Genomic DNA, 21,257 nt, shown 5'->3' with positions numbered 1-21,257 from the left:
TGGAAAAAATCGTTTTGGCAATATATCGCGATATTACCGTGCACAATTCTCGTATCGATTCAATATGCGGCAAATCGATTTTTAAACATCAATTTTTGATGGAAATATTCAACAAAACATCTTACTTGAAGTTAGCTTTTAAACCAAGAGTGCCATCTAGAGGAGTCAAAAAATATCACAGGTGCTTCATGAAGCTTCATTTGTCTGTCTGTCTAGTTAGCTGTTTAGCTAGCTAGCGCCTTTAAATAAGAGTGCCATCTAGAGGAGTAAAAAAATATCACAGGTGCTTCATAAAGCCTCATTTGTCTGTCTGTCTGTCTGGTTAGCTGTTTAGCTAGCTGGCCCATTTAAACCAAGAGTGCCATCTAGAGGAGTCAAACAATATCACAAGTGTTTCATGAAACTTAATTTGTCTATCACTACTGATTAGTATTTTCCAAATTTTTAATAATAATAAAAAAAAATCGCAATAATCTACTTATAGATTCGTATCATGATTAATTGGTATCTAATCGAATCGTGACCTATGAATCATGATAAGGATCGAATGGCCAGGTACGAGGTAATTCACACCCCTAAAAACCAATATACTAAATTTCTCCTCCCTACTTGATCATTAAAACTCTGATATAATTGTGTCATATTGCATACCAGGAAACAGAAACGTAACCGTGGCATTTTTTTTTTTTGCGGCTTACTTTCCAACATGTTGAAAAATGACTGCTTTTGCAACATAAAGACGGGCAACACGTCTTTAGCAAAGTTCAGCAAGTTCAAATAATGCATTTATTCACCCTCAGTCGCCACGTCTTCTATTTTCACCCCGTGTTTGTACGCCATGTAGCCCAGCACGGAGAAGATGGCAAACCCTGAGAAGAAACTGGTGACGCAGTTCACAGTGCTGGTCAACAGAGCATCCCTGGAGAGACAAAAAAAATAAATCAATAGATATTTTTGTAATTATAACTAGTGAGTGAGTTAGTTCAGTGTGAAGAGAGATCATCAGGTGTGTGACAGGAATTTATCCAATTTCATTTAAACCACACCCACAAAAAAAAAGAAGCATATCTTGGTCGCACTTGAAACATGAAATATTTACACAGAATATTTTTTTACTTAATTATCATGCAACATGTATATTACCCCCCCTCAAAATCATCCTTCATTAGCATTTCTTTCTCTGTATTCATGCATTGCTATCTATGCTCCAAGTTAGAGGCACACCCCACCACCGGAAATGGTATCATTCTTTTGGGGTGCAAATGACCATTATTAACTCATTCACTCCCAGCCATTTTCACTGAAGCAAACCCCTTCGCTCCCGGCTGTTTTACTGGATTTGGACTGATTTTGCAAGGCTCACAAAATATTACGTTCTATTGCTATAAACACATGGAACCTACCAAAAGAAAGATTAGTCTCTTCTTTTATCAGGAAAAAAATATTTGTATCGGTTTCCATTTTGCAGCAATTAGCATGAGAATATAGCTAAGTTTGATCATTATTTACAAACCTGTTGAAAACACTGACAAAAAGAGCTTGTTGCAACATGGCCCTGGTTGATCTCTTATACTATGATGCCACCTGCTGGCCGTTTTTTGTAACAATTACCATTGCTTTAAGCGACCTCTTCAGGTCAGAGGCTGCATCAAATCCTTCTGTATGCTCTAGCATTACAAAACATAAATAAATAAATAAAGTATAAATAAGTTTTTGGGACCATAGCATTATTTAAAATAAAACGTTTTTATAATTTTTGGAGATGCGTGTCAGAGAGGCCTCTGTCGGTCATCAAGTCAGTGGGTGGAAACTCTCATTAATATTCTGTTCAATTGTAAAAGGCTAGGGAGTTATATTTCAATATATTCAGTACTTTTGTGATATCTTTTTTCTTTTTTTTGTGGTGATTCTCTAATATGGCTCAAAAAAAGGTTTGGAAACACCGAGTTAGCTAGTTACTTAGTTCCCCATACCAAATACGATAGACTCACCTTACATCACCTCACATCTGTTGCTGATATGATGATATTATTTCATAACTTCCCTTGAAACATGGCCAGTGAGTATATTTTCGAAACGAAAAATCCGTCTATCTTCATAAATTGTTTTGACCCGCAGCGGGGAGCAGAGATTGGCCTCCATTAGCAAAATAATCTGTAAATGTCTGATGCAGTTTAAAAATGTCAGTCCCACTTATGAAAAATAGAACTCACAAGAATGAAATCCCTACACAGTCTGTAACACTATGTCAAAGCCAAAAGGTAAGCAAAGCTGCATTTGCTTTTTATTTGTTGGATTTTAGCCTTAGCTAACAGCGTTATCAGTTTGGCTTCTCATAACTGGCACATACTCAAATATTCGGCGAAGTTGTCAACATGGAAGGGCGAGGTATTTTTGTGTTTAGTGATGTGGCTGCTGCATGCGCAGTTGGCTTTGTGTGCGGTTCACAGTCTATCCCGGTTGATTCGGGGGGGAAGTCGTCGCCAGTCAATAGCCTAGCACATTTGACAAACCACTATTGACATTCATATTCACACCTTTGGGTAATTTAAGAGTCGTCAATCAACCAAACGTTCATGTTTTTTGGCACGTGGGAGGAGGCCGAAGAACCCGGCGAAAACCCTCGCACGCACAGGGAGAACAAACAAAGTCCAGACAGGGAGACCTGAGCCAAGATTCAAACCCAGAACTTCTGGCCTTGTGAGGCAGCTGTGCTAACCACTAGGGCACTGTACTGTACCTTTAAGAAGTATGTTTCTACTTACCTGTAACAGTTATTGTCAAATTTGTTGTAGCTAGCAAAGGCAATGAGCACCCCGAATCCTGCTCCGAGGGAGTAAAATATCTGGGTGGCTGCATCGATCCACACCTATTGGCAAAAACAACACAAGACAATTTTTAAATGGTTAGTCCAGTGAAGTAAATACACATTTCTATAAAAATTCTAAATATGAACAAATCAAAGCACATTTGGCCAACAAAACAAAAGTAATTTTCTGCTCACAAAGATTCATATTGTGATGAACATCAGCGTCCCACAAATTAATTCTATTTATTCCAACAATATTCTTTTTTCCCCCCTCTAATTAGCCCAGCTAGCGAGCGATGCTATCTTGAGTCTGTAATTGGAAAACGCGTTTATTATCCCCGAGGTCTTGATTCGGCACCAAACAACTCTGATTAAGTCAGAACGAAGAAAAAATAATTCTCAACAGATAGTATTCAACAAATAAGATTACATAAGTAAATATGATAGAAGCTTGTGTGCAAATAAGAAACAATTGCACAACCAATTCTACGTAGAGGCTTTTTGATGGTTTTCTATGAAACTTTGAGCAACTGTTAAGTAGAGCTATAAATGTCATGCTATGATAGATGTAGCCATGACTAAAATATGATATGTTATGAAAAACTAATTGTTCGTACAAAGCTGACATTAAACCAGAGAGTAAAATATTTTCTGTATCTACCAGTAATTTGGAAAATGTGTCTATAAATGATCTGTCTGCTTGTCTGTCCCACTGTTAAGTAACTGTTGGTAGGTGTGGCGAGTTGTTGCAGATAGTGTAGTTAACTCATTCACTGCCATAAATTCATTTGAACTATTTCTATTAGTTTAACTTTTCGTCGCTAAAGGGGTTGGAAAACATTGAACCAAATTAGCGGATATTAGGTGTGCAGTACTTCGCCTTTCTGTATTATGATTGAACAACCTCCCGACCATTTGATTAGTTAAAGGCCCCCCGGGAACAGTTTTAAATTGTGAAATAAATTGCGTAACATGTCTAATTAAAGTGATGTTTAGCGCCTTTCCAGATGTTTTTTTTAGTGGGTCTCCACTTCTTGTTTTCGTTCCCAATCCAGTTGGCTTGACAGGACTGACTTTTTGAAAACAAAGGACCTTTGAGCATTTATAATGAAGACGTAGGCTACTATGTTAGCTTCTCACATTAGCTGCCGGCTGGCTGGACGCCATAACGCTTGTCACTATTGATCTAAATATTTGTCAATAAAGTTGAGAAAGTGAAAATGCAGGGTTGGGCAAACTATAGTTCCCTACTGGATGTGTTTTAAACCCGCCCACCGAACACTTACATTATCAAGACTGTATTTTTTTTCTGAAAATGTGTTAAATAAAATGTGTTTATGTATTTTTTTAATTTACTTTCTATACATATTTTAAATAATTGTTTAATTAATTGTAATTATAATAATAATAACGTTTCAAAATCTTTATCTAAATATTTTAATCTGAATATTTTATTAATAGAATTGATGCCAGGCCTTATTTGAAAGGTATCGGTACTCGAAACGCACAAGAACAGAAATTTGCCATTAATTTCACGCAATTTTAAGAAAAATGCTATGTTGGGATATATAGGTCTTTCTTTGAAAATGATCTGTCATTGTATTTTGGGGGAAAATGTATGTATCAAAAGCACTAGTGGTATCGGTATTAGTGACAAAAGTGGTGTAGAACAGCCCTAATTAAAGTGATTTTAAATAATTCAAGTATTTTACATGTAAATTAAAAAAAAAATTTTTTTAGCTTCTTCTAAAAGTGATCTGACACGTGTCCAATTAAAAAAAAAAAATTCCGGCCTTTGAGAACTAAACTTTGCCTACCCTTAGGTTAGAGTTTTTTTTTTATTTTTTATTTTTTTTAAACATATTAACAGTAGAATGGTTAACTTGTGCTTATTCTTGTATGGCATTTGCTTGTGCAATTAATAAAGGTCTTAAGAACCCTAAACCCAGTTACTGCCAGTCAAAAGCCTGAATAAAAATATGTTTAAAATGTGATGGTTGTGTGTAAAAATTGTGCCAAACAAATCTTGCAAGTCTCACCGTCTCAACCCATGACAGAATAAAGCCTAAAGTCTCAACAACAACAACAACAGTAGAACACATAATTCTTAATATAACTTATCTAAATGGGAAAATGACATCAGTATTCAAAAGTTGCATTTATCTGATGTGCTGACCTCCAGATTGTTCAGCCTCTTAAAGTCGATGTGCAGATAGGCCCGGATGCCATTCATGGACCCCGGCAGGGTGATTCCTCGAATGAGCAGCACAAACAGGACCACGTAGGGCATAGTGGCCGTGATGTACACCACCTAAGGGAAAACCAGACAGATTTGATATGGAACCATTCTGTAGTACAGTATGACTACGGTGTGACGGGCTCGTACCTTCCCTGAGGACTTGACGCCTTTCCATAGGCTGAAGTAGAGGATGAAGACCACCACCACCAGGCACAATGACAGCTCCCAGCGGGGGAGGCCCAGGTCCCCGATGCCTCTGCTCTCGTGGAGGTGCAGCACGCCGCGTCTGCATGGATACAAATACACACACACACACACACTTGTCTTTGTATCATCGTGGGGACATCTCATTGACATGATGGCTTTCCTAGCCCCTTCCCTAACCTCAACCATCAAAAATGATTGCCTACCCCTATTCCTTACTCTAACCTCAACCATAACCCAATTCAGATGTTTCTGGGGTTGGTGAAAGACTCTGGTTGGTAACCCGGTGGGTAGTCGGTAATGTCTGGTCGGTGCTGGATTTCACTTTCTTTTCTTTTCTTTGATCCTTCCTCGGGTCCCCTGACAACCTCACGACTCTAGCTGGATTCTGAAGTATTCGGTTTAGGTGAACGGTATGGGATTTTTTATAGGTTTTAGGTGAACTAATTAGTACACGCGCACGCACACATGCACACACAAAATAAAATTAAAATAAAAAGAGAGAGAGCAATGATGATGACATGTCAAATCGGTAAAATTACCGAATGAACAATACTGAGCTCTCCCAAAAAAAACAAAAAAAACAATTCAAACCTAAACTCTAAAACCAAGTCTTGACCGTCAAAAAGAGGTCTGAACTTGTTTCAAGTCGGTCCCCACAATGGTAGTAAAACCTGGAAAAAACACACACGTATGGGCCCCACAATGTAGCAAAGACAAAAGCACACATAACTGTGATGAAGCAGTCCGATCTCAAACTTTCAGGTATTATTTTGCCGCGTCTGACCAAGAATCGTCTTCATTTTGAGTACACGTTCCTCACCGCGCCTTTCACAATTTCCAACCAATCATCAAACTTTCATGTATTATCTGACCTATCAGAGCAAGAATTCCACAGATTTTGAAAGCGATATGGCACGAGACGCTATAAATTATTTCCAGAAGGAAGCTTTCAAAACCACCTCTGGCTTTTTCCACTTCCAGTGCAAATGCCAGAGTTCCTGTAATTTTATTTTGGAGTGTCACGGGAAAGTTGAACAGGAGGCACATATGGAGAGATATTGAATTTTATATCTATATTGATGATATACTGTCCAGCTCTGCCCAAATACAGTATTATGTTGCTGAGAGCCTAACAAGTATGCAACTACTTCTCTTAACACACTCTAAATGTTTTCTATAATATATATGGGCTTAGTAGCACAATGGCAGATACTTGGAATGTATAACAGATAATTTTTTATTTTATCCATGGGCTAAATTTCTTGGGCCCATTACAAATGTTTTCTGTTTTTTAAGAAATACAGCAGATCAAATAGTGGGAAGATGGAATTCAGCTGAAAAAACAAATTAATTTGAGCTGTCAAAACGTATTTAAACAAGAGCTTACTTGACAGCAGTGTCTATACGTCTTCATAAAAGGCTGTCTCTTGTGAGATGAAGGTGAATAAAGTCGTATGTTGTCTTCTGTGTGAGATCTCATAGAATGGCTTAGAATTGCAAAGTCTTTGACTTCTTGGAATAAAAGAAAACAATAAAACCTTTTAGATGTTCCATTCATGACACTTCTTCACCTCATAAGTAGAATAATTTCGGATCAAAACTGATCATTGTGATGTAATCCCAGTAGGTTCAAGGACAATTAGTTTACAAAATTAAGTTTTCCTGCACTACTGAACATTTTGAAGAAGATCAGTTGAGAAAATTTATGTCACTAAGTTGGTCATGTTGGACTGGTTAGCCTCATCAATATGGTTCTTGTTCTTGACCATGAACACTTGAAATCAGAGCATCATGCACAATTACTAGAGTGACAAAAACGCAAGATCGGTTAACTCATTCACTGCCATTGACGGATATAGACGTCAAAAATTCATTTGAACTATAGCCCATAGCCGTCAATGGCAGTGAATGAGTTAAAAATTGACTGCTGCAACATAGAAAACTTACAAATTGAACAAGTAACTATCAATAAAGCAATGTAAAGTAGGGGTCTTGCTTTTTAATGGGTTCACAAAATCACAGTGCTAAATTAAATGTCATCATAATTTTTTTTTTAAATCAGCCCAGCTTTGATGTTAGCCTCCTCGGGTGATCAAAACACAATTGGAATCAATAGGAAAAGTTCAGTAGCATTCTTGTGTTGGGTTTTTCTGCCATACACAAATAATCTCCTAAAGTTGGACGAGTTTGGTTGAGGCCACAAATGGTGATGAGGAAAATGGACTGAGACCATCTTTGATGTCTGTCAACGTGGACATCCTGTGACAGATCTTATTCAAAATCCACAAGGTTCTCGCTCTGCCATGGACAGATAGATACAAGTTCAGTCCATTCACCCAAATCATAATCTCCCTCCAATTGAATAGCAACTAGTCAAAATGCCTTTCATAATTTCCTTAATACTACACAGCGAAATCGCCAGTGTTAGATTAACACTGAGAGTGTTAAATATAAGTGTTTATATGTGTCCACACCAATGAGTGTAAATGTGACACTTTTCACAGTTTTACTTTTTTCACACTTAACCAGTGTTACTCCAACACTGTGTAGTGTTAAAAATATACACTGGTAAACATTGAGCAGTGTTGAAAGTACTCTACACTAGTGTCAGTGTTAAACATTTAATTCTGCCAAACTACACTTAACTCTGGTGTTTAAGCACGTATAAGTGTAATGCACTAATGTCAATAGGGGTGTTAGAAAAAATCTATTTGGCAATATATCGCGATATTACAGCGCGAAATTCTTGAATCGATTCGATATGCGGCCGAATCGATTTTTAAACATAATTTTTTGATGGGAATATTCAACAAAACGTCTTACTTAGGGTTAGGATTCACACATTAAGCATGAAAGCATGTTATATCAATGGAACATTAAGCTTTAATATTTTATTTCAGTGCTGTTCAGACATGAAACAGACTGCAACCTGTTTGTTAAATGCAGTGGCTCAGTTATAAGTCTGAATTTTCAGATAAATAAATACATTTTCATACAAATCTTACAGTGTACATGTACAAGTTTACTAATGAGTATTTTCCAAATTTGAGTGAAAAAAAATAAAATCGCAATAATCAATTTATAGATTCGTATCGGGATTAATCGCTATCGAATCGAATCGTGACCTATGAATCGTGATACGAATCGAATCAGGTACTAGGCAATTTACACCCCTATGTCAGTGTTAAAAATGTAACTCAAACTACACTTTACTTTAAAAGCATCATTTCTCCTTACAAGGCCCTCAAAACGCTTTACATTTTGACTACTGATGACACGGACGGCATTGGGAGCAACTGTGGGTTCTGTATCTTGCTCAAGGATACTTGTGCGAATCGAACCCACGCTCTAAGGGTTGGGAAATGACCACTCTACCACTGATCCACGCCGCCCCAACAACAACCGGATGTATCGCTATTGAAACGTGGACAGCGCGCTGGAATTTTGAAAAGTTTCTCCTTCACCAGAAATGAGGGAGTGGCCAATTTAACACTCAAGGTAGCGCTATTCAGATTACACCCAACATCCACGCCACCACTCAAGGAAATTTACTCTGACAGTGTTAAAATAACACTGCTTATCATGACGGGACAGAGCCCGTTTCTCAAACTGTGTAACATCGACAGACAGAAAGTCTCAAGATGAAGACACGTGATGTGCGACAAAGACACTTTACTTTACGATGGCCCAGTGAGATGCAAAGCACCAAAGAGCGACAGTGTTTGACTTCAATATATTTTTCTGTTTGTTTCCTGTGCTCCAACATTTAATTGAGTCGGCATGTGATGCGGTGCTGATAAACGGCGAAAAACCCAACACAACATCCAAGCACAAACAAGACACGCAAAGCAGAACGACATCCAGGCGGACAAGCCAAATGGATCTGTGAAAGTCCTCTTTTATGTGGCCTTATCTGAGGGCTGATAATACATTCAAAGGTTTGTTTTTGTTTTGTTTTTTCGGGGGACTTCTGGGAGCCAGATAGCCACCGGAGGACACAGACTCATTTGGAATGATAAATGCACAGCCTACACTCTGACCTGGACGCTGTGCGTCGGTGTTGCAATGCCCGAAGGCCTCCTTGTCCAGCCGCCTGTAAACGCTCACCGGTAACTTCAATCCAAGTCCCTTTGGCCAAGTTACGCCAAGCACATTTTCTCTTATCATCACACAGCGAGCTGGTTCTGCTGCTGTGCTCGCTTCTCAATGACGGCATTGAGTCGGGTGTATGCAGCAAAGTCTTTGTAACCGAACAAGAACAGCGCATTCAAACCAAATGTGGGAGGAAAACACAAATGAAGTATTCTATCCAATTTGACCAGCTTGAATCTGCTGATTTCTTTTTTTGTGTTTTCCGGGATTTTTTTTCTTAGCATCTATTTTTAATTATTTATAATTTTGTGATAAAATTGTTGATGCGTCCAGGCCCTTAAGTAGCAAAGCTCCTCCTTGTTTTTGCAGAACCATCTTGCAGGAATTACCCCATAGTGACATCCATGATCTCTTTGGAGGCTATCATTAAAAACTCGGTCCACTCAAAATATAGTTAAAAAAAAAAAGAGCTGGTAACAACTGTTTGGAAAAAATAAGATTTTTGTTGAATAGTTCTGATAGAACTGCTGCATTAGGAACTTTCACACAAAGTTGTTGGGAGGAGGGGGGGGGGGGTGCAGCCATTGTTTACATAACATCACATCCTTATAAATGATGCATGAATTGCCCTAAGGGACACTTAAGTCGTTTACTTTGTTTTTTTCTTTTTTATTGTTTTACCTTTTACAACAGTTTAAAAATTGGTAATTTGGTAGCCAACAATTGCATCCCAAATTTTAAATAATGTTGCTACACATTCAGTTAGTATTTCCAATGACGTGCCTTTTTGTTGAGTTACAAAACAGGAAAAAAAAGAATGATAAAAGAGCAAAAAGTATCACAGAATCTCTTTCATTTGCGGCTCGCTTATCAGAAAGCTGCACCAACATCTGCCTTATCCACTATACACAATCACTAAAAGTCAATGATATTTTTTGCTTCATCAGCTTATTTGGCTCCAAAGAACATTTAAAAAGAAAGTAAACTAATGCGCACCATCTGCGTACATTTGCTTAGTCATCAGTAATGCACACGACATGACTCCACCCACCCGACAAATCAGTGGGTTCGTACTGTACAATTGCACACTATCCAATCAGACCCAATACAAGTGATGCATTAAAAATGCATACTTAATTAATTGTCAGTGAAAAAAACTTATTATTATAATTGTAATTTTCAGTGGTGTAGAATTGTTGGTAGCCTTCCATTAACTCATCCACTGCCATTGACGGCTATAGACGTCAAAAATTCATTTGAACTATTTCTATTAGTTTAACTTTTTTTCCATTTTTGTTAACAAGAGTATGAAAACCTAGAAAATATTTTTGGGGGTACATTTAGAACAGATATAAAATTTGTGATTCATTGTGAGTTAACTAGAGAAGTCATGCGATGAATTACGATTACAAATTGTAATCGCCTGATGCCTGATTACTTTTTAATAATCTTTTCTTAAAAAACAAACATATATATTTTTTAAATAATCTTTTTTTCTTTTCTTTTCTTTTTTAGAAAAGATTATTAAAAATTATAATATAATAAAATAATTTTTAATCGTGATTAATTGCATGACCTCACTAGTAAACTCACGATTAATCACAAATTTTATATTTGTTCTAATACAATAGACAAAAAAATCTAGGTTTTCATACTCTTGTTAACCAAAGTGGGAAAAAATGTTTAACTAATAGAAATAGTTCAAATGAATTTTTGACGTCTATAGCCGTCAATGGCAGTGAATGAGTTAAAAAAGAAAAACACTAGTGAACTAACCGGCAAAAGTAGCGATAAATAAACATCCACTATTTTTTTTAATGCTAAATTTTTTAACTCTCAATAAGACTTCTTCACCTGTCTGTAGTTTGTACCAAGTGTGCCTTCTTGAGACAGAATGTTGCATCTCTTTCACCAATTTTCACAAAATAATCTGTTTTGTTTTTAGCCGTCCTTTTTGGTTTGTTATCCTGTTGAAGGAACCATGAGATCCTGCTGAGAACAAACCTTGAGATTTCATTGAACCCCGCTCCGCTTCAAGAACCCCTGTGCCTGATGTAGCAAAGCAGCCCCAGATTATCATGATGTTATCGTTATATCATTTCAAAATCACAAAACTTACTTTGCAGTACATAATATCTCAAATTACTTGCGTAGAAGTGCTCTGGACACATTTTCATTCGCGTATCAGATTGTCATGTTTTCCTTGGAATTTTTCAACTGTCAGGGTATTTATTATAAACAGCTCTCAGTATGATACGAGCTGTTCTACGCCCCATTAAATACAACCACAAATGTAGTATTGTCATGATGAAGAAAGAAAGCAATTTTAAAAGAGTGAGCTAATAAAGCCCCCAGATGAAGTAAAAACCCGCAAAAACATTGAACTCACAAATGCTCATTCAACAACAATAATAATAATAAACATACGAACGCTCTTGCAATCACATTTTGTCATAAATTAAGCATGACCCTTGGAAGACTTAATGGAGGGGTGGAGTTTAAAGAACTATTGGCTTGAAGAGACATCAGTCTTTACTCTATAATCAGAATTGTGCATAAATTGATGGCTTCAACATTTGTTACTGTCATGCATTTGTTGCATTAACCATGTCACGATGACATTGTAGTCATAAAAAATTTTCTTAACATATTAAGCGTTTCCAAATGGTAGCTGATCCCAAACCACCCAAAGCTGTGTTTTTTTTTACACTTGCCACAGCCCAACAGCAACACTCTTCAAATATCCATCCATCCAAAGATTTAACAAATGTCCTTAAACATCTGTTCTGATATTTTTAGGACACAACAAACACCACACTGCAGATTGGAAAAAAATATGTGAACTTTTGAAATTTATGAACTATAGTTGAGCCTCCAATAACCTCAACCAAACATTTCTTGTGGTTGCAAATTGGACCAGAATAACAGTTAGGAGGAATTCTGGAATATTATGTGGTATTCTTGGTGTGAATTGCTCTCTTAAGGTCATGTTACAGCGTCTCAATTAGGTGAAGGTCAGGAATCGGATTGGGCCACTCCAGGTTCTCTCCTTTGGTTCATTGTCATGTTGCATCACCATCTTATGCCACCTTTTATTGGCAGACAGATGAAAGGAAGAAGTTCTAGTGCAAAATTTCTTGATAAAATTGTAAATAGCAATGCGTCCAGGCCCTAAAATAGCAAAGCAGTCCCAAACCATGATGCCCTCTAACACCATACTTCACGTTTGGGGTTGTGCCTTTTTTTCTCCACACACAGCTTTTGTTTGTTCCTTCCAAACTACACAACTTTGGCTTCATCCATCCAAAGAATATTTTCCCAGTAGCGCTGTGGGAAATCCTGGCGCTCGGCTGCGAACTTCAAACAGCAGTGGCTGCATCCCTGGTGTGCTCTGATGACATCTATTCTTGCTTAATGTTTTATTTATTGAAGATTCGTCAACAGAGATGTGAAGATGTGCCAAGGATTTTGTCAGTCTTTAGCTGTTTTTTTCCCCCACATCATTGGTCATTCTGCTCTGTGCCTCTTGCTCCACTCTTAAAAGGCCGGCCACCACTGATCTGAATATAATATGACTGGATAGCCGATAGGCCAAGACTTTTGAAGCCACAAGGCCGCCATGTTGCTCCTCCCAAGAAACGTTCCCCGGCATACGATCCTATACATTTACAGTATCGAAATTGGAGACCATTTGAGGCAGTACTTAGTATCATTTAGCATGATTTAAGATGTTTGAATTTGTTAAAAGTAAACAAGAGGACTTCAGACATTTTACAACTTGCCTTAAAAACATGTAGAAGTGATATGCTTAATGATGTTTACAGGCGGAAAAAGAATTATACCTGTAATTCAACAAAAGATGCCTCTGCCAAATCTGATTTTGGGGTCTAAGAACTGAACGATAAAAGAAAAGAGGGGGTGTTCAAAGCAACACATACCGTCCACTTGTTAAAAATTAGTGACCACCCCGCCAACCGCCCCCTTCAACCTGCCCCCCGGGGTCCCTATACTAAGAGCCTACGAACTGTATATGTCTAATCTGTATGTATACGTGGCTTCAACGGCTTGCATGAGCGTCTATCGGCTATGCAGTAATATATACCAATTAGTGGCGGCCAATCATTCCGTGACAACAACAGTGGTGAACTTTTGCCATTTTAAACAACCTGTTTTACCTTGGACTGATAAACATCAAAACTTTAAGAGATACTTTTAAAACCGTTTTTTCTTCCAAGATAACAATTTTCAAATTGAGGTATTCTGAGAGCTCTTTGGTTCTAGGCAGGGTTTACTCTGGGTAATGCTTCTTGAGAAAAAATGATATGAACCCCTGTAGTTCCCACCATAATCTGTACTTTAAACTGTCTAATAACATCACATTTTGGCTACCCTATTTTATACAGAGAAAATGCAATGCTAGTGCCCCTTTTGCATTGAAACATGTTTCATTGTTTGTTTATATTTTGTTGTCTGCTCTATCTAGTACCTTAAATAAGCTTTTGTAAGTAAATGTTTTATAAATTAAGAGTCCGAGCTTTATAAGCGGTTGCGAAAACGACTGCAGGCGATACTTATTCAATTGGCGTCTCCATGAAAGGGAGACATCAATAAAAGGATATTGACTTACTGCGAACGCCTGTCGACTAACAAACACATTCCAAAGAGTGAAATCAGTTGACTCTAAACATCAAAAAGTCACTTACTCATAGTATTCAGCTGCTGGGGTGATCTTGTATTTGGCGTAGGAGGTACCATTGCCCAGGACCGAGCCGTTGATGGCCTTGGGGTCGGTGCAGTTGGGGCTGTTCCAGGGGTTGTCGCATTTGAGCCAAGGCAACTCGCGGGTCATGGAGTTAAACAGATAGTAGAGTGACCAGGCGATGATGACGTTGTAGTAGAAGCCCACGTAAAGGGCGATGACAATCACTGTGTAGCCTACACCTGTGGAGCAAGGCAATATATGTCAGCATTTGCTACTTCTTTTGCCTGTATTACTGTTAAATTTCTTGTATTATGATTATTTTTTTCCTTAGACATTAGGGAATGTTTTGTGGTGACCAGCAAAAGTCTTGTACGAGGCATGGTCTAAATCTGCGCAGGGGTGAGCTAGACTTTGTTTAGGTATTTTCACAGACACACAGCTTGGCACAGTTTAAAATAGAGATTTGCGTGTACATCTGTGGCATTATTATTATACACTCTAAAATAGGTATAATTTTGAGAGTGATGGTTGTTGCCCTGTGATTGGCTGACGACCAGTTCGAAGTGTACTCCATCTACCACCCGAAGATAGCTGGGATAGGCTCCAGTGAGTCCAATGAACCTAATGAGGATAAGCGGTTAGGAAAATTGATGGATGGATGACATTTTTCTTAGAACATTCAAACTTTATTTTTTTGTAATTTAAATGATTTGTCGGTGAAGCTCTAATAAACACTTTAAAACATGATTCCACTAATGGCCTGTGAAACAAACAAACCAAAAAAAAACAGGACTGCAAGAAGATGCAACCAAGATTTACAGAACTAAAGCTTTGGGCAACTTTGTATTGTAATTCAGTTCAACATCCCGTTTATATTTAAGATGGAGGCGTACCTGCGCATGCTCTACATCAAAATGTCAGCCACTTGACATGAAAGGAAATACAGGGTGGGCTGGTTGACACAGTTATGATAAAAACAGGAACGGAAAATAAGCAGGAGTCAGGTCACTCCGCTGTCTCGCATAAAAACACATGGTTCGAAAAAACTAAGAAATGAGCAAGGGTCTTAGCAGCAGCATGTATATTGTTTTCAAGTTTTGCAATTTGGCATGCATTTTCTTTTTAACATCTGAGGCTCAATTTGATCTTTCGCCTTTCTCGAGAATAAAAAAAAAAAAGTACAGTCTTGTCATTCTACCAGGAAATAACCTGATGATGGACAAACACAAAGTTGCTCTGGAAATGTTTCACTTCAGTTATCGTTCACTTTTTTGCTTTTGCCTCATGATGAAACCTTTTGTCTTTCTGTGATAAATATGAAACAGACCAGCCTATAATCACAGTCCAACCTTGTTGGAGTTCTACTGAGTAACAATCCAGCTTACTCTAATTATCTTTCTAAAGTCACAGTTTTGTATCGTTATTGTTCTATATCTCTTTTAAATGCAGAAGTCAAAAGGAAATAAACAGGACGATTATGAGTTTTTCGTGAGCACAATGTGTGGTGCACATTCCAGTTCACCTTTAAAGATGGGGCAGATCTTCCACACGGTGGCCGCCCCCTCCCTAGTGTACTGGCCCAGCGCCAGCTCCATGTAGAACAATGGCATCCCCGCGATGACCAAGAAAAGAACGTAGGGGATCAAAAAAGCTCCTGAAAAAGGAAAAACAGAAATAATTGCGTTTGAAAAAAGATCAGACAATCAAGTGAGCAGAACACCCTGTGGATCTGTGACATAACGATGAGGAAATGTCACCGTGATTTGGCGGACAATAGAATTAAGGAAATAACGGAACAAGACCATTCATGATAGTTAGAGGCAACAGGTTGATGACGGAATGAGCCTGAGGGCTTGCATGTTGAGGAGGTAGTCATCTTGACATTCTAAGAACGCGTGCCCGCGTGCAGGCAGGAAAGGCGGACAGCTATGTTCATGCGACACAACGAGGAAATGAACTCCAGTAATTGGATTTTCCCTCATGTTGCAAACGACACATTATGTACAGTAATAAATAGCTTTTTGCCCTGGGCTAATATGATTGACAGGTCAGTGGTGTAGCTAAGACCTCTTGAGGGCCACACGTACACACACACACACACACATGCGCGCACACACACCATGTGGACTACTGCCCCCATCTCCAATGCAAGGTAGTCAATGATGAGCCGAAGTAGAAACGCAAGCGCGTCATTAATGATGAACTTTTAATGGCTCATCCGACAGCTTTAAGGTTGACTTTTTAACATGACACTCACTACCTGCAATCAGATCTACAGCTATCTGTCAGTCCAGCCATCGACAAGGCTAATGAGTGTACATTTGTCCATATAACGATCCATCGTTCTGTCTGTCTGTCCTCCTATTCATCTTCCTCCGTCCATCTTTCCAATTGTCCATATAACTGGGTCTATCACCGCATGTCCGTCCATCCGTCCATCTGTATGTCTGTACATTCGCCTAGTGATGTGTCCGCCATCATCCATCAATATTTCTGCTGTATCTCTTGAACCATCCGTCTGTCCATCTGTCATATATCTGGTTATGTCAGCTGTTCATTCATCCATCTAACTACGTCTGTCCATCCATCGACCAGGTCCGTCCCGTACATCAATCAATCGTTTGCCCAATTGGCCTTCCTTTTGTCCATCTATCAAGACATCCATCATTCTGTCCAATTGTCCCATCTATCTGTCTGTCTGACTATCGACTGTATCTATTGTGCATGTCTGTTTCAGAGTTCACCAGTTCAGAGTTCAAGCGTTTAAAAAAAAAAAAAAAGAGCGCTACTTCTTGCGTACTGATTAGAGTGCTTCCCACACCATGGTAATACTTAGGTGGGCCACCCAAATAAATTGGCCACCACCCAAGAAGTTTTCAAGAAAATGTATTAAAAATATATTCAAAAAGAAAAAACGTGCCACCACCTCTCACTTGTGGATCATGAGGCTAGAGACGTAGTAACAGGACTGAGACCCACCTCCCGTCCAACCGGCCTCCCATCCCCACCGCCGGAGTCTACCCACTCAAGTAGATTTCAAATCTGTAGGGAAACACTGGATTAATGATACACATTTTAACTAGCTTTTTTCTAACTACCCACAATCACTGACTATCAGGGATTTATTTTTTAGAACAGGCCCTTTAGCTACTCAAGTGGTCCTGGGGGTCACAACCTAGTGCCCGCCTACACCATGTTGGTGAGCCCTAACCTAAGTCAATCGGCCCATCTATTTCCTTCCATCCATACATCTATCGATTTGTCTGTCTGGTCGTACATCAGTCTGTCAAATCAGACACAAGACAATTATGGGTCCATCAATGTCTGCCTGGTTTCCTATTAGTTCTTGTCTGTCTGTCATTCTATTTCTATCCATTCATCCATTCCAATTATTAAAAAAAAAATCAAAAGCCACACAGGCTAAGTTGTTCGTCTTCTTCTTTGCCAGAAAATAAAAACCCACCATCTATCTGCGTCAAACCACCATGTACGGAACCCTATTTCAAGTTTTACTTTATAGACAAAGTTTCTGCTTTTAGTACAAGGGGATTTTCGTTTAAGAAAACAGTAAAGTTGTAAAGCCGTCACTCCCTCTCACGGTGCATTGGGGGAACAAATCCTCCTCAGGCATTTGAAGCCAACAAAAACAGAGCCCGGTTTTCAACAGGAGGCACATTTCGCTGGTTAGATATTGAAAGCAAAGGTCTGAATAAAAGCTGCCGGTCAGTTTTCAGGTGGTTCTTTCTTTCCACCGTTTGTTAATTATAACCTACTAAGTGAACCACCAGCTTTATGGGCCATTCAAATGATACAAACTCATATAATCAATCCCATACTTTCCATCAAACTGTCCTGTATTGATACAGAAAATGTTTTAAGCCTCAGGTTTTATTTTCCAAGTGCTTAGAAATTAGTTTTCAGGACATCCGGGTTAACCCACGATGAGTATTGCTGAGGATGAATCCTGTAAGGCAACCATTGGCTTGTCTTATTGGTGTATGATTGGACTGCTTTGCGAATTTCAAGACTTGTCATGCCCATCGACATTACCTGCAGTACCTTGACTGACGTGTTTGGTTAAATCCAATATATGGTTTAATAATTCCTCCTACTAATACATAATCGTTCATTGACACGTCATGCAGCCGTAGCAAATTCTATACTGAACCATCTCAGGACCACCCAAAAGAAATGGACCAAAAAAATGGACCAAGAAATGGATCTCAAGGGGGTATTTGGCAAAGACGGAAGAAACTGAAAAACAAACTTGCTCTGCCCATTCCAATATTCATGGCCAGTCCCTCAAAGTGAAAACCAACGATTTGACTTTTCTGTGGTCAGGACTGATCGGAGCCCAACAATGACTAAAAAGACACAGAGGGGCGGGGTCTCTCCTATCATCCGAGACAAGTGGTGTGAACAGTGGAGGCACGAGTTTGTGTATCCCTTATAATGAAATCCTGCACACCTCCCTTCAACCTTTCTATCCACCCAGAGAGATCCTACAGATATCTTTTACCGTCAAATAAGCGGTTCGTAAAATGGATAGATATATACCGGTACTGTACATTTTGCAAAGGCAAATTTTGACAGGATTGGACACCACGTCCACACGAAAGCCAGTTTCAATGTATTTCAATGTATTCGCACTAGTTTCTTACCGTTTAGGCCGTTTGTCCACACGTTCGTCCAGTGAAACCGATCACTTTTGAAACCGGGCTCCAGAGTGGAAAGGTTTCAAAACGCGCCCCGTACGCGTCCGTCTGGACACCATATGCAGGATACTCCTTCGGTGATGACGTAAGAGTCGCAGCTCGATGACGACGCATCGTCGCAGATTGATAACGTATGCTCCAATACTCGCGTGACTGCACGCGAACCGTCAGTCTGTCAACAACAACGGCGGATAGCCGTGTCGTAGTCGATTTTCGCAGCCTCCTTAGCTTGCTTATGCTTTTGCAGAGGAAAATATTTTTGCTTCTTTATTCCCACGTTCAGCAAGCGGTGTTGTACTTGAATCACCCGCCATTGTCACTTCTCCTGTGTTCGTCTTTTTCATGTTGTTTCGATACATGCAAAGCCATGTTTGTTCTGTAGATTGCAATAAAGTTAGGGGAAAAAAACTGTTTGTCTTCTTTGCTGATTTTTTTTCTACGCTTTCCGTTAACTCCCAGTGGCTGCGCCACTCCCGACTTGGCATATACATTACAGCCGTTAAACGTCCTCAGCATCCTCTTTTGGACACACGCAAGTCTTGAAATGCTTCTGTGTGTACGAGATTTGTTTGAGGAACGAAGCTGGCTTTGCTGCCGTCTGGACGGGGCCTTAATGTCTCCCTCAAACTTGATTCATTGTGTCCTGATGCCCCAAAGTTTATCTTGTGAGATTTGAATAGCTGTCCTGTGAAAATGTTCTTACGCACATATTATCAGTAGGTGGACTGTGCTGCCAGGGAAAATAGGTTTTTAGACCTATGCTATGAAACTGTCAAAGACAACATCCCCCAGGAATGTTCAGTTAAAGTATTGGATAATGACAGTATTATCTGTTTTGACTGCACAAACTCAGATGACACAGTCGTACCAAAAAAGCCCTTTCCATAAAAAACAATCCTGGAAATCATCTCTTGGGCGGTGTGGCTCAGTGGTAGAGTGGTCGTCTCACAACCCAGAAGTTGTGGGTTTGATCCCATGCCATTGTGACCACGTTGAAGTATCCTTGAGCAAGATACTGAGCCCCTAGTTGCCCCTGATGCTGCGTCATCGGTAGGTGAATGAGTAGTCGAAGTGTAAAGCGCTTTGAGGGCCTTATAAGGTGGAAAAGCGCTATATAAATAAAGTATCAAGTACCATCTCATTTAAAAGAAAGGAAAAAACATTAAAATCAGGATGACACAACCAAACGGGACATACAGAGACGGATTAGAAGACACACAGCTACAGTTACACACAGACGATTAAGGCAACCCTGGTGTCAAGCAACTCCCGTGAGGAATGTCAGAGGATCAAGGCCATGACCAATGTCCCACGCAAGGACAGAAAGAAAACTTCCTTGTAGATAAGAGACTTGGAATGGGCAAAAAGAAATTCTGTGAATTTGGGAGCGGCAACGAGCTCGTCTCCTCCGTTCCCTGCATCTGTCCTAAAATCAGACAGTCCGATGTCTTTCACCTTTCTAGTCGTAATCCACAGAGAAGTCCTGGCCCAGACAAAATCTGTGATATAATTTCCTTAAGCAATGTGTAGCACAGTAAGCCTCTTTGTTCAGACATTTGAACTCCTCCCTTAAAATATTTGAAAAGTCCCAATCCTGTGTAAATCATCCACAATTGTATGAATGCCAAAACTGATAAGACCGACCAACTTCTGACCAATAGCGCTGACATAACTGGTCATAAAGTGCCTGGCGGGTCTAGTCAAGAGATACAAAGCATTCCAAACTCACAATCTTATGGACCCTCTGCCATTCGCTCATCGAATCTCCATAATGCAGATATGACAATCATCTTGAGAAACCAAAGACCCATTCAAAGATTACAGCTGGTTCATTTCTGTTGGACGTGATGACAACATTCATAGGTTTCTCCACAAGGATGTATTTATTTTTGTTACTACAAATTCATGAACTAGCGCTTTACAAAACAGTCAGGTTATTAAATAAGCAGATGACACAGCTCTAGATCATGACCCAATTGCAAACACCTTTTGAAATTCAGTTCAATAAGTTACATTCTATTTAAAATACCAATAAAAACCAAAGAAAAGTTATAGACTCGATAAAGTCACAAAAATTCACTTCAGAAAAAGTTGTTGCAAATTTGGAAAAGCTTGGCATTACACTGGACAACAGGCTGAAGTGGAACACATGGACTGATCCATTGGGCACTAAAACACAATAAAGAATGCAATTTTTCGACAAACTGCTTGTTTTGAAGGTCAATAACAAAGCACTTCAGATGTTTTATATGCTTGATGAAATATCTGCTGGTTTGGAAATGCATCAGTCGCAGAAGAACACGATTGGAAACACAGTTACAACTGCCAGCCAGTTGCTTGGGAAAAAACGACTAGGCATTGAACACTTTTATGAAAACTAACTGGTGAGAAAGGCAAATGACACCGCACGTCTTATTTTAAATTAGTTGCATCTCGGCAATACTTCTACTCATCCAGTCCTGCGAGTTTTAGATGTCGCCCTCGTTTAACACA

General features: G+C 39.1%; 1 protein-coding gene across 2 annotated transcripts in view; it reads right to left on the bottom strand.

Annotated features, from left to right (window-relative positions):
• Positions 1–21,257, bottom strand: part of slc6a2 (solute carrier family 6 member 2) — a 42,480-nt gene that overhangs the window by 12,817 nt on the left and 8,406 nt on the right. For both annotated transcript variants that reach the window (XM_086070412.1, XM_086070411.1), the window contains 6 exons: positions 15,572–15,703; positions 14,051–14,288; positions 5,196–5,334; positions 4,986–5,120; positions 2,766–2,869; positions 795–919 (listed from right to left, as the gene is read on the bottom strand). In XM_086070412.1, the coding sequence (XP_085926538.1) occupies positions 795–919; positions 2,766–2,869; positions 4,986–5,120; positions 5,196–5,334; positions 14,051–14,288; positions 15,572–15,703 (873 nt within the window). The remainder of the gene's footprint in view (positions 1–794; positions 920–2,765; positions 2,870–4,985; positions 5,121–5,195; positions 5,335–14,050; positions 14,289–15,571; positions 15,704–21,257) is intronic.

Source organism: Leptonotus elevatus, chromosome 3 (genome assembly GCF_054856555.1).
Source record: "Leptonotus elevatus isolate MCC_2025b chromosome 3, RoL_Lele_1.0, whole genome shotgun sequence".
Taxonomy (NCBI): Eukaryota; Metazoa; Chordata; class Actinopteri; order Syngnathiformes; family Syngnathidae; genus Leptonotus; species Leptonotus elevatus.
Note: the sequence above shows the minus strand (reverse complement) of the source record. Positions and strands in the feature narration are given on the sequence as shown.